This window comes from Mercenaria mercenaria, chromosome 13 (assembly GCF_021730395.1).
Source record: "Mercenaria mercenaria strain notata chromosome 13, MADL_Memer_1, whole genome shotgun sequence".
Classification (NCBI taxonomy): Eukaryota; Metazoa; Mollusca; class Bivalvia; order Venerida; family Veneridae; genus Mercenaria; species Mercenaria mercenaria.
Genome location: NC_069373.1, coordinates 22,167,625 through 22,181,808, shown reverse-complemented (window position 1 = coordinate 22,181,808; position 14,184 = coordinate 22,167,625). Strand labels below are relative to the sequence as shown.

General features: G+C 37.7%; 1 protein-coding gene across 1 annotated transcript in view; it reads right to left on the bottom strand.

Annotated features, from left to right (window-relative positions):
* The window catches only part of LOC123530477 (early endosome antigen 1-like), a 185,499-nt gene that overhangs the window by 35,520 nt on the left and 135,795 nt on the right, over positions 1–14,184 (bottom strand). Inside the window, exon 35 of the mRNA XM_053520786.1 lies at positions 13,289–13,378. Within this exon, the coding sequence (XP_053376761.1) occupies positions 13,289–13,378 (90 nt within the window). The remainder of the gene's footprint in view (positions 1–13,288; positions 13,379–14,184) is intronic.

The following is a 14,184-nucleotide window of genomic DNA, read 5'->3' as shown; positions in this document are numbered from 1 at the left end:
GACCTAGTTTTTGATGGCACGTGACCCAATTTCGAACTTGACCTAGATATCATCAAGGTGAACATTCTGACCAACTTCCATAAAGATCCCATTAGAAATGTGACCTCTAGAGTGGTCACAAGCAAAAGTTTACGGACCCACACACGGACGACGGACGCAGCGCAATCACGAAAGCTCACCTTGTCACTTTGTGACAGGTGAGCTAAAAACAAGAGCTCTGCTAGGTGGGGCAATATACGCCCGAAGGGTTATACCATAGGATGGGAGCAAAATTTAAAGAACTTGACTGTTGAAGCCCAAAGGACAGGAACAACAAAGGGAAGAAATTCCAAAAAAAAAAATTCTAAGTCCACATAAAATCCTTACCAGGTACAGATATGTCAGAATACACCTAAAAATTAGAGGTACCATCCATGTTGTACCACAGAAAAGTGGTTTCAGTTTTTCCCTATGGCTAATAATAAACAAGAGGACCATGATGGTCCTGAATCGCTCACCTCTTCCCACATGACCCAGTTTTGAGTATGACGTCGTTTTTTCTATTATTTGACATAGTGACCTAGTTTTTGAGCTCATGTGACCCAGTTTTGAATTTGACCTAGATATTATCAAAATAAAAATTCTGACCAATTTTCATGAAGATCCATTGAAAAATATGGTCTCTAGAGAGGTCACAAGGTTTTTCTATTATTTGACCTATTGACCTAGTTTTCGAAGGTACGTGACCCTGTTTTGAACTTTACCTAGATATCATCAAGGTGAACATTCTCACTTATTTTCATGAAGATCTCATGAAAAATATGGCCTCTAGAAAGGTCACAAGGTTTTTCTATTTTTATACCTACTAGCCTAGTTTTTGAACGCACGTGACCCAGTTTCGAAATTGACCTAGATATCATCAAGGTGAACATTCAGATCAATTTTCATCAAGATCCATTGAAAAATATGGCCTCTAGAGAGGTCAAAATATTTTAATAATTTTAGACCTACTGACCTAGTTTTTGACTGCAGTTGACCCAGTTTCAAACTTGACCTAGATATCATCAAGATGAACATTCAGACCAACTTTCATACAGATCCCATGAAAAGTATGGCCTCTAGAGAGGTCACAAGGTTTTTTTATTATTTGACCTACTGACCTAGTTTTTGAAGGCACGTGACCCACTTTCGAACTTGACCTAGATATTATCAAGGTGAACATTCTGACCAATTTTCATGAAGATCTCATGAAATATATGACCTCTAGAGAGGTCATAAGGTTTTTCTATTTTTAGACCTACTGACCTAGTTTTTGACCGCACATGACCCAGTTTCAAACTTGACCTAGATATCATCAAGATGAACATTCAGACCAACTTTCATACAGATCCCATGAAAAATATGGCCTTTAGAGAGGTCACAAGGTTTTTCTATTATTTGACCTACTGACCTAATTTTTGACAGCATGTGACCCAGTTTCGAACTTGACTTAGATATTATTAAGGTGAACATTCTGACCAATTTTCATTAAGATCTTGTAAAATATATGGCCTCTAGAGAGGTCACAAGGTTTTTCTATTTTTAGACCTACTGACCTAGTTTTTGAAGGCACGTGACCCAGTTTCGAACTTGGCCTAGATATCATCAAGGTGCACATTCTGACCAATTTTCATGAAGATCTTTGAAATATATGGCCTCTAGAGAGGTCACAAGGTTTTTCTGTTTTTAGACCTACTGACCTAGTTTTTGATGGCAGGTGACCCAGCTTCGAACTTGACCTAGATATCATCAAGATGAATATTCTGACCAACTTTCATAAAGATCCCATGAAAAATGTGACCTCTAGAGTGGTCACAAGCAAAAGTTTACGGACGCACGCACGCACGACGGATACCGCGCGATCACAAAAGCTCACCTTGTCACTTTGTGACAGGTGAGCTAAAAAGTTACAAAATAAGCTATTTATAGTAACATAAAACGAAAGTAATTCAAAAATATTTATTGTAAGTGAACAAACAAGAGCTGCTGTCAGTGGACAGCACGCTCGACTATTCTCAGTGCTTGATAGCATAATATAAGCAGTGAGTAAAACTTTAACATTATGCTTGATAGAGTTGCCTCTTCCTTTTTACAGACTGGGGTCATGGTTGTAAACAAGTATGCAAAATATGAAAGCAGTATCTCAATGGACTTTGCAAATATTTGGGGTGGTACGCAAACTTTAACATTTATTCTAAGTCGAAAAGGGGCCATAATTCAGTCAAAATGCTCGATAGAGTTGCCTCCTCCTTTTTGCAGACTGGGGTCATGATGGTAAACAAGTATGCAAAATATGAAAGCAATATCTCAATTGACTTTGAAAATATTTGGGGTGGTACGCAAATTTTAACATTTATTCTAAGTCGAAAAGGGGCCATAATTCAGTCAAAATGCTTGATAGAGTTGCTTCTTCCTTTTTACAGACTGGGGTCATGATGGTAAACAAGTATGCAAAATATGAAAGCAATATCTCAATGGACTTTGAAAATATTTGGGGTGGTACGCAAACTTTAACATTTTTTCTAAGTCGAAAAGGGGCCATAATTCAGTCAAAATGCTTGATAGAGTTGCCTCCTCCTTTTTACAGACTGGGGTCATGATAGTAAACAAGTATGCAAAATATGAAAGCAATATCTGAATGGACTTTGAAAATATTTGGAGTGGTACACAAACTTTAACATTTATTCTAAGTTGAAAAGGGGCCATAATTCAGTCAAAATGCTTGATAGAGTTGCCTCCTCCTTTTTACAGACTGGGGTCATGATGGTAAACAAGTATGCAAAATACGAAAGCAATATCTCGAGTAGGATAGCTCCCCTATTCTTCGAATAGTCGAGCTAAAAAGGTATCTGCCAAATAAAAACAAAAGCACTGCAATTGCAGAGCAATATACACAAAGCAAAGTCATATATGACTTTTGACCCCTAAGTGTGACCTTGACCTTAAAGCGAGACATCCAAACCATGCGCTCTGCACGTCATCTCGATGCGGTGAACATTTGTGTCCAGTTTCTTTGATATCCTTCAAGGGGTTCAAGAGTTACAGAGCGGACACGAAATTGCTAACGGACAGACGGATGGGCGTATAATAAAAGCAGTGTGGAAATAGAACAGCGGATTAATCTGCTTCAGTGAAAACTGTCGCAGTATCCAGAATATGCTTGTAATAGGTTTCAACTGCTTTGCGGTTTCAACCTAAAAATGGATATATGTTCTTCAAAATGTAAGCTAGAGTAGGCGATTTGGTGTGGAGGGGTTGTGGAGTATGGATACTACAACACATAAAAAAGCAAAAGATATAAGAAAATGGAAGGGTAAAAACAGGACGGCAAAAGTGGCCCTAAATCACTCGCCTGGTCTTGACTATTTGACCTTGACCACATATCATGAATGGTAACAAGTATGTTTAGTATAAACTGGTTGCCCAAAGTGCCAACAGTTGAAACAAGAGGACCATGATGGTCCTGAATCGCTCACCTCTTCCCACATGACCCAGTTTTGAGTATGACGTCCTTTTTTCTATTATTTGACATTGTGATCTAGTTTTTAAGCTCATGTGACCCAGTTTTGAATTTGACCTAGATATTATCAAGATAAAAATCCTGACCAATTTTCATGAAGATCCATTGAAAAATATTGTCTCTAGAGAGGTCACTAGGTTTTTCTATTTTTATACCTACTGGCCTAGTTTTTAACCGCACGTGACCCAGTTTCGAAACTGACCTAGATATCATCAAGGTGAACATTCAGATCAATTTTCATGAAGATCCATTGAAAAATATGGCCTCTAGAGAGGTCAAAAGATTTTTCTAATTTTAGACCTACTGACCTAGTTTTTGACCGCAGTTGACCCAGTTTCAAACCTGATCTAGATATCATCAAGATGAACATTCAGACCAATTTTCATACAGATCCCATGAAAAGTATGGCCTCTAGAGAGGTCACAAGGTTTTTTTATTATTCGACCTACTGACCTAGTTTTTGATGGCACGTGACCCAGTTTCAAACTTGATCTAGATATCATCAAGGTGGACATACTGACCAATTTTCATGAAGATCCATTCAAGGGTACGGCCTCTAGAGAGGTCACAAGGTTTTTCTATTTCAAGACCTACTGACCTAGTTTTTGATCGCAGTTGACCCAGTTTCAAACGTGACCTATATATCATCAAGATAAACATTCTGACCAACTTTCATAAAGATCCCACAAAAAATGTGACCTCTAGAGTGGTCACAAGCAAAAGTTTACGGACGCACGCACGGACGGACGAACGACAGACACCGCACGATCACAAAAGCTCACTTTGTCACTTTGTGACAGGTGAGCTAAAAACTTGGGAGAGGACTTTACAATGATGCTACAGATCAAGTTTCATGAATATCCCTTAAGCAGTTCATGAAAATAAGTCATTAGAAAGTATCTTTATTTTTGGTTGCGGCCACCCCTTGAAGGATCTTTATTTTTGGTTGCGGCCACCCCTTGAAGGAGCCATTAAATTTGAGAGAGGTCTTCACATTGATGATAAGACCAAGTTTGATAAAAAATCCATTGAGCAGTTCATGAAAAGAAGTTGTTTAAAGGTTTTTCTATTTTTAGCTCTAGTGACCCCCTAAAAGGGGCTGATTGCCCCCATCTAATAAAATTTTGGAGAGGACCTTACAACCATGCTTCAGACCAAATTTGATGAAAATCCTTGAAGCTCTTCGTGGGAAGAACTGGTTTAAAGGTATTTCTAGTTTTAGCTCTAGCAGCTCCTTAAATAGGGCAAGCGCCCCTATTTGAACAAATTTGTGAGAGGACCTTATAATAATGCTACATAACAAGTTTGATGATCTGTTTAGTGGTTCATGAGAAGAATTTGAAAGAGGACCACATGTTGCTGCAGATCAAGTTTGATGAAGATCTACCAACCAGTTCATGAGAAGGATTTGTTTAAATGTATTTCTAGTTTTAGCTGTAGTGGCCCCTACAAGGGGCAGAGCTCCCCCATTTGAGAATTTGTGGATCTCATAATGACACTACAAATCAAGTTTGATGAAGATCTATCTAGCACTTCATTAAAGTAGTTGTTAAACTTTAGGTCTTTCTGTCCCTTTAAGTGACCAAGTGCCCCCTACTTTAATAAAGTTCAGAGAGGACCTTATTATGACGCTTAATGAGGTAGGTTACCTTGTTACCAGGGTAAATTCAAATTAGTTGAACTGCAGCAATTTTTTGTATTTCATGTAATATGATGTTTTAACTGCTATAATCCCAATTTCGTTTATCTCTGTCCCTTCGAGTTCAATTTTTATCCAGGTTTGAAGAACATGACCCTCCAAAGGTATTTTATATTGAAAGATGAAGGAAAACACGGAAATTTCACACTTTTCAGTGTATTTTAGTTTCACTGATATCCGTAGAAGTCTGTATAATTGATAATTTTACTTGTATGCGTGTTAGCTTTCTATAATAAGCTTAAAATGTATATGTTGCGGGTATCGTGTTTCCATGGTAACGCATTTTCTCTCATTTTTTAAACAACTATGTATAAAAAACGGGGTTTCCGACAGCCTTAGTACAATTCTGTTAATGACCAACATGGAATATTTGGGAAATATTATTAGCAAAATACCAAGCACTTTACATGGTACCCTATTTTTCTTAAAGTTTAAAGTAACCATGGCAACAGAGATGTTTAAAATAGCTTGTATCTTGCTCTTTTTCGTAATTTCTTATAAAAAATATTGAATAAAATTATCTTTCTTGTTAATGTAGCTTTAAAACATATTATTTCTAAAGTAAGTAATATTTTTGTCTTATTTGCATTTACTTAAATAAATTTCACAGCTTAAAATACTTACAGCAGTACCCTTCGTCTGGCATTTTTCATGGAAAAATCGTTCAGCATGCTGCTATTATTCTCATAGATATTGTTGAAATAAAAACAAGAGGACCATGATGGTCCTGAATCGCTCACCTCTTCCCACATGACCAAGTTTTGAGTATGACGTCCTTTTTTCTATTATTTGACATAGTGACCTAGTTTTTGAGCTCATGTGACCCAGTTTTGAACTTGACCTAGATATTATCAAGATAAAAATTCTGACCAATTTTCATGAAGATCCATTGAAAAATATGGTCTCTAGAGAGGTCACAAGGTTTTTCTATTATTTGACCTATTGACCTAGTTTTCAAAGGTACGTGACCCTGTTTTGAACTTTATATAGATATCATCAAGGTGAACATTCTCACTAATTTTCATGAAGATCTCATGAAAAATATGGCCTCTAGAGAGGTCACAAGGTTTTTCTATTTTTATACCTACTGGCCTAGTTTTTGACCGCACGTGACCCAGTTTCGAAACTGACCTAGATATCATCAAGGTGAACATTCAGATCAATTTTCATGAAGATCCATTGAAAAATATGGCCTCTAGAGAGGTCAAAAGATTTTAATAATTTTAGACCTACTGACCTAGTTTTTGATAGCAGTTGACCCAGTTTCAAATTTGACCTACATATCATAAAGATGAACATTCAGACCAACTTTCATACAGATCCCATGAAAAGTATGGCCTCTAGAGAGGTCACAAGGTTTTTCTATTATTTGACCTACTGACCTAGTTTTTTAAGGCACATGACCCAGTTTCAAACTTGACCTAGATATCATCAAGATGAACATTCTGACCAATTTTCATGAAGATCTCATGAAATATATGGCCTCTAGAGTGGTCACAAGGTTTTTCTATTTTTAGCCCTACTGACCTAGTTTTTGACCGCAGGTGACCCAGTTTCGAACTTGACCTAGATATCATCAAGATGAACATTCTGACCAACTTTCATACAGATCCCATGAAAAATATGGCCTTTAGAGAGGTCACAAGGTTTTTCTATTATTTGACCTACTGACCTAGTTTTTGACGGCATGTGACCCAGTTTCGAACTTGACCTAGATATCATCAAGGTGAACATTCTGACTAATTTTCATGAAGATCTTGTGAAATATTTGGCCTCTAGAGAGGTCACAAGGTTTTTCTATTTTTAGACCTACTGACCTAGTTTTTGAAGGAACGTGACCCAGTTTCGAACTTGACCTAGATATCATCAAGATGAACATTCTGACCAATTTTCATGAAGATCTTGTGAAATATATGGCCTCTAGAGAGGTCACAAGGTTTTTCTATTATTTGACCTACTGACCTAGTTTTTGACGGCACGTGACCCACTTTCAAACTTGACCTTGATATCATCAAGATGAACATTCTGACCAATTTTCATGAAGATCTCATGAAATATATGGCCTCTAGAGAGGTCACAAGGTTTTTCTATTTTTAGCCCTACTGACCTAGTTTTTGACCGCAGGTGACCCAGTTTCAAACTTTACCTAGATATCATCAAGATGAACATTCTGACCAACTTTCATACAGATCCAATGAAAAATATGGCCTTTAGAGAGGTCACAAGGTTTTTCTAATATTTGACCTACTGACCTAGTTTTTGAAGGCACATGACCCAGTTTCGAACTTGACCTAGATATCATCAAGGTGAACATTCTGACCAATTTTCATGAAGATCTTGTGAAATATATGGCCTCTAGAGAGGTCACAAGGTTTTTCTATTTTTAGACCTACTGACCTAGTTTTTGATGGAACGTGACCCAGTTTCGAACTTGACCTAGATATCATCAAGGTGAACATTCTGACCAATTTTCATGAAGATCTTGTGAAATATATGGCCTCTAGAGAGGTCACAAGGATTTTCTATTTTTAGACCTACTGACCTAGTTTTTGATGGCACGTGACCCAGTTTCGAACTTGACCTAGATATCATCAAGATGAACATTCTGACCAACTTTCATAAAGATCCCATGAAAAATGTGACCTCTAGAGTGGTCACAAGCAAAAGTTTACGGACGGACGGACGGACGCACGGACGGACGCACGGACGGACGCACGGACGACGGACACCGCACGATCACAAAAGCTCACCTTGTCACTTTGTGACAGGTGAGCTAATAAAAAGCCGAAGCTGTGTTCCTTAAATAGACCAGTGTCAACGCTTTTGAATTTTACATTTAGATATATAGGTCACGGGCTTCGTTTCCATGGTAACATCAATTCAATTCAAGAAACCACACTTTTCTACTGAAATTTGAACAGTTTTAGAGCTTAGTTTTAGTATATATATGTGACAAACTATCAAGAGAACTGAAAAATAGGTATTTCAAATCAAACTGAAAGTTTTTTATTTGAAAACTGCCGTAACAAGTAACCTTTCACCCAACTATATTCCAAATTACGTTGGTTACCATCATCCATTTTCTTATATTCCGCATAACATTTCAATATAACTACATAACAGAAGCAAAATATTGATTATAATTCAGAGCAAAAGACTCATAAACAAGAGCTGTCTCCATAGGATGACACATGCCCCCGATGGCACTTTAAATGAATAGTTATGGCCGATGTTAGAGTTTAGGACCTTTGACCTACGAAGCTGGGTCTTGCGCGCGACACGTCGTCTTACTGTGTCACACATTCATGCGTAGTTATTTTAAAATCCATGCATGAATGACAAAGATATGGACCGGACACGCCCATCAATGCACTATCATGAAAAATGACCTTTAACTTCTAAGTGTGACCTTGACCTTTGAGCTACGGACCTGGGTCTTGCGCGCGACACGTCTTACTGTGGTACACATTCATGCCAAGTTATTTGAAAATCCATCCATCAATGACAAAGATATGGACCGGACACGCCCATCAATGCAATATCCCTTAATGTCTAAGTGTGACCTTGACCTTTGAGGTACAGACCTGGGTCTTGCGCGCGACACATCGTCTTACTGTGGTTCACATTCATGCCAAGTTATTTGAAAATCCATCCATCGATGACAAATATATGGACCGGACACCCCCATTAATGCACTATCCCTTAATGTCTAAGTGTGACCTTGACCTTTGAGGTACGGACCAGGGTCTTGCGCGCGACACATCGTCTTACTGTGGTACACATTCATGCCAAGTTATTTCAAAATCCATCCATCGATGACAAAGATATGGACCGGACACGAAAAATGCGGACAGACCGACAGACTGACAGACAGACAGATGGTTCAAAAACTATATGCCTCCTTTCGGGGGCATAAAAATATTTCAGCAAATAATGGCTGTTTGAAAATAGTTGAAATCAAGACAAGAGATCACAGAGTGATCTTGGCGCCCACCAATGTGCCATTTTTGAGAATTCCAAAATTTTAAGACTTATTGACTAGCTCAAGGTCAAATTTCATTTCCGTACAAAACACTGTGCATGTGGTCAATATTCGAAACCTGTAGCTTGAGAAATGTGAAAGTAGGTCACTATATCAATTTCAAGGGCAAAGTTCTTTGTACACAAAACTATGCATGTGCATCAAGTTTGAAGGCTGTAATTTGATAAATTTGAAAGTAGGTCACTAGGTCAATCTTAAGGTCAAAGTTTATTTTGGTACACAAAACTATGCAAGTGGTCCAAATTTGAAGGCTGAAGCTTTAGAAATGTGAAAGTAGGTCACTAGGTCAAAACCAAGGTCAAATTACACTTCAGAATACAAATCTATACATGTGGTCCAAATTTAAAGCCTGTATATTCAAAAATGTGAAAGTAGGTCACTAGGTCAATGTCAATGTCAAAGTTTGCTTCGGTACACAATCCTATGCATGTACGTCTAAATTTGAAGCCTGTACCTACAGAAATGTGAAAGTAGGTCACTAGATCAATCTTAAGGTCAAAGTTTATTTCGGTACACAAAACTATGCAAGAGGTCCAAATTTGATGGCTGTAGCTCGAGAAATGTGAAAGTAGGTAACTAGGTCAAAATCAAGGTCAAATTTTAGTTTGGAACACAGAACTATGCATGTGGTCCAAATTTGAGGCCTGTATCTTCAATCATGTGAAAGTAGGTCACTAGGTCAATGTAAAGGTCAGTTTGTTTCGGTACACAAAATTATGCATGTGGTCCAAATTTGAAGGCTGTAGCTTGAGAAATGTGAAAGTAGGTTACTAGGTCAAAATAAAGGTCAAATTTCATTTTGGAACACAAAACTATGCATGTGGTCCAAATTTGAAGGCTGTAGCTCGAGAAATGTGAAGTAGGTCACTAGGTCAAAATCAAGGTCAAATTTTATTTCGGAACACAGAACTATGCATGTGGTCCAAAATGAAGCCTGTACCTTCAAAAATGTGAAAGTAGGTCACTAGGTCAATATCAAGGTCAAAGTTTTTTTCAGTGCACAAAACTATGCATGTGGTCCAAATTTGAAGGCTGTAGCTACAGAAATGTGAAAGTAGGTCACTAGGTCAAAATCAAGGTCAACTCGTGTCAAGGTTCATCTTGCCACTCAAAACCATACAGGTGGTCCAAACTTGAATGTTGTAGGTTATTGACAAGAAGATTTTAAAAGCTTTTCCCTATACAAGTCTATATGAACCATGTGACCCCCAGGGCGGGGCCATAATTGACCCTAGGGGATGATTTGAACAAACTTGGTAGAGAACCACTAGATGATGCTACATTACAAATGCCAAAGCCCTAGGCTTTGTGGTTTGGACAAGAAGATTTTCAAAGTTTTTCCCTATATAAGTCTATGTAAACAATGTGACCCCCGGGGCGGGGCCATATTTGACCCTAGGGGAATAATTTGAACAATCTTAGTAGAAGACCACTAGATAATGTCGCATACAAAATATCAAAGCCCTAGGCCCTGTGTTTTTGAATAAGAGGTTTTTCAAAGTTTTTCCCTATATAAGTCTATATAAACCATGTGACCCCCGGGGCGGGGCCATATTAGACCCCAGGGAAATAATTTGAATCATTTTGGTAGAGGACCACTAGATGATGTTTCATACCAAATATCAAAGCTCTAGGCTCTGTGGTTTTGGACAAGAAAATTTTCAAGTTTTTCCCTATATAAATCTATGTAAATTATAGAAATAAACAAAGGGCCATAACTCACTAAAGAATTGTTAAACCAGTCTGATTTTCAGGGGGACACAACTAGGGTACCAATACATCATTCTGACAAAGTTTGGTCAAAATCCCCCTGGTAGTTTCTGAGGAGATGCGATAACGAGAAATTGTTAACGGAAGGACGGAAGGACGGAAGGATGGATGTCGGACCACGGACGCAGAGTGATTTGAATAGCCCACCATCTGATGATGGTGGGCTAAAAATGCACAGAATTACGTACTTTCAAAATAAAAGCTATTGATTTTGCGCAGTAACTGACACGTAACGTCATGACGTCAATGACGTCATTTTAAGGCAATATTGTTTTGAAGCATTTCTGCGGCAATTTATTCATTATTTCTGCATTATTAAACCATAAAGCATCAGATCGGAGACAGGTTCATGAATTGTTTTCAGTAAAATTGATATACAAACGATTTTAGTTTGTCGTAAACGTCGTCGTAAATCGTCACGTTAGCTTCCGGTTGGACATGCGCACATACAAATATTAAGGTAACCTACCTCCTTAAGTCCAAGTTCGATGAAGATCCATTAAGTGGGTCTTCAGAAGAAGCTGTTTGAGGCATTTCCATGTTATTAAAACTTTAGCAGCCCATAAAAGGGGCTGACTCCTCCATCATTTAAACAAATTTTAGTGAGGATCTTATGATGCAGCTACAGACCAAGGTCAATGTAGATCCATTGAGAGTTTAAGATTACTTCTATTTTTAGCTCTAGTTGCCTCTAAAATGGACTAAGTGCCCTAATTGATAACAACCAAGTCTAATGAAGATGAATTAAGAATGGTTTGGTGTAATTCTGACCAGTAGTTTCAGAGGAGAAAATGTTGATGTAAATTGTAGAAGATGGACGATGAACACCAGACTATCACTTCCCTTGAACCTTAGGTTCGGATGAGCTAAAAGATATATACTTAATCATTAATACTATATTTTTGTTTAGGAGTTGGGCAGAGGTAGGGGTGGGGATGGATGGTGGGAGTAAATCTCAAATAAAAGCCCAGGTGCACAACTTCGCATGCTGAATAAAAATCTACGTCATATAATTTTGAGATATATGCAATACAAGTTAATGCATATTTTGACTTACTCAAGGACTGTAACTCTTGTCTGGCTAAGTGAAATCCAAAACTAAACACTAGATGTGCAATTTCACATGCTGAATAAAAATCCTTTATGTTTCATGACTCTAGATCAAAATACTTTCGAGACATGAGTGACACAAATTTGGATAGACAGACAGATAACCAGATGAAAAAGTTACATAGTTTTGACAAAATGTAATTGGGAGATGTGGAATCTGGTTCACTATGATCATTTGAGCCGTCACAATAGCTCACTACAAGCACTTTGTTGTTTAATGAAAATCTTCCAAGCCCTTTTGAAGAGTTGATGCAAACACAAAGTTAGGCTATTTGACCTTTGACCTCCAAGTGTGACTGACCCTCACCCTGGACAGTGTGATCTAGATTGTATGCTGTGCATGTTGTCTTGATTAGGTTAACAACAGAATGCTAATTTCGTGAAAATCTTCAAAAAGGGTTAGAAAGACGTCAAGTGGACATGAATATGAACAGAATGATGGATGAACAAATGGACATACCTGACTGAAGCATAGCACCCACATACTTTGTATCTGGGGTTATAACTAGCCTCACTCACTAACAGCCATACATGATTCTTTCACTGTTTTGTAGGTGCAGATGGGAATATCTGGCTCAAGGGTAACTATTTAGGCAATAACGAGGCTCTACAGAGTTCCACTGTTAGGTAAGCATTTCTAAACTGAGTCAGTGGTTTCTGAGGGGAAGATTTTAGAAGAAATTTTGCATGGATGATGGACATCCAACAATCCAAAAAGCTCATCATAAGCATCTTGCGCTCAGATGAACTAAAGACTAAACTTAAAATTTTGAGGCGATTTGTCGGCCTTCTTCAAAATAAGCTGGGAGGTGGGGCCGTGTATATATACCGGTGTCATTACAGGTCCTACAAATTGCGACCAAAGCAGAATTAAAAAAACATTGCTCCATACATGTCAAAGTTATGGTCCTGACAAACAAGTCCGGACGGACGCACGCATGAACATATGGCAGACTGATTAGTTTTGTGGATTTCCTGGTTGCAAAAATCCATGAGAATGTAGGGATAATACACGTTTTTTTGTATATCATCGTCTGCAGAAGCCTGCTGGAAAGTTTGTGACCGAGACCAGCATTTTTGATTAAATGGTTTTACTGCATTATGCCAGAATAACACAAGATAATTTTACCAGCTGTGTCTGAAGTCCTGAGTTTTCTTCTCGCAACATCTGCTGAACACTAGCAGACTTCTTCTCTGCTTCTTGCACAGCTTCTTCTGCCTGAAAATACACATACATGCATCAATATTGAGCCTATTCTGGATTTGGTAAAAATCACAATATTTTCATATTTTCTTATTTTCACTTCTATATGCATACATGTGATCTCCCGCGAGGGAGGGTCAAAATCCTGATTTTTTTCACCTTGCCTCCCGTCTCCCGACCAAAACCATAATTCTCCCACTTTTCAAAAAAAAAAAAAAAAAAAAAAAAAAAAAATCAGTATTATTACTGGGTTGATAATTACCGAGGAGTGCCAAACATGTTTACACAGTAAATCAAAGTGTCACCGACTGTTGTTTGTGTATTATATTGTGCTATAGGAGAGATCGCCCTGACGTCACGCATCAACACCTGTTTATCTTGCGGTGGGCAAAACAAAATATTTTTACATCGTTTGTGTATGGGATCGGAATTTTTAATTTTTAATAACTTTTTCGTTCATACATGGATTTTAAAAATTCAAAAAGTTTTGAAATGCTTACGATTTTCATATTTTCTTATTCAAATATCTTTTGAAAATAAATTACCGTTTTAAATGACATATGATTTTAATAGCGGCGTAGAGATGCTCCAAACTTTTAGAAAAAACACTGTAAGTTAAGCGTTCATAATTAATCCATTTTTTTTTTCGAAATAATAATCAAAAAATTATTGATATTATTTATGTTTTAAGAAAATTTAAGCAGTTAGAAAAACATCACTGTTAACAAAAACATGGTCGCTCAGCGCCTGCCCACCCGATCTTGGTCTTATCAGTTCTAAAAATAGAATATACAACGGATTTGTGTACAAACATGATCTCT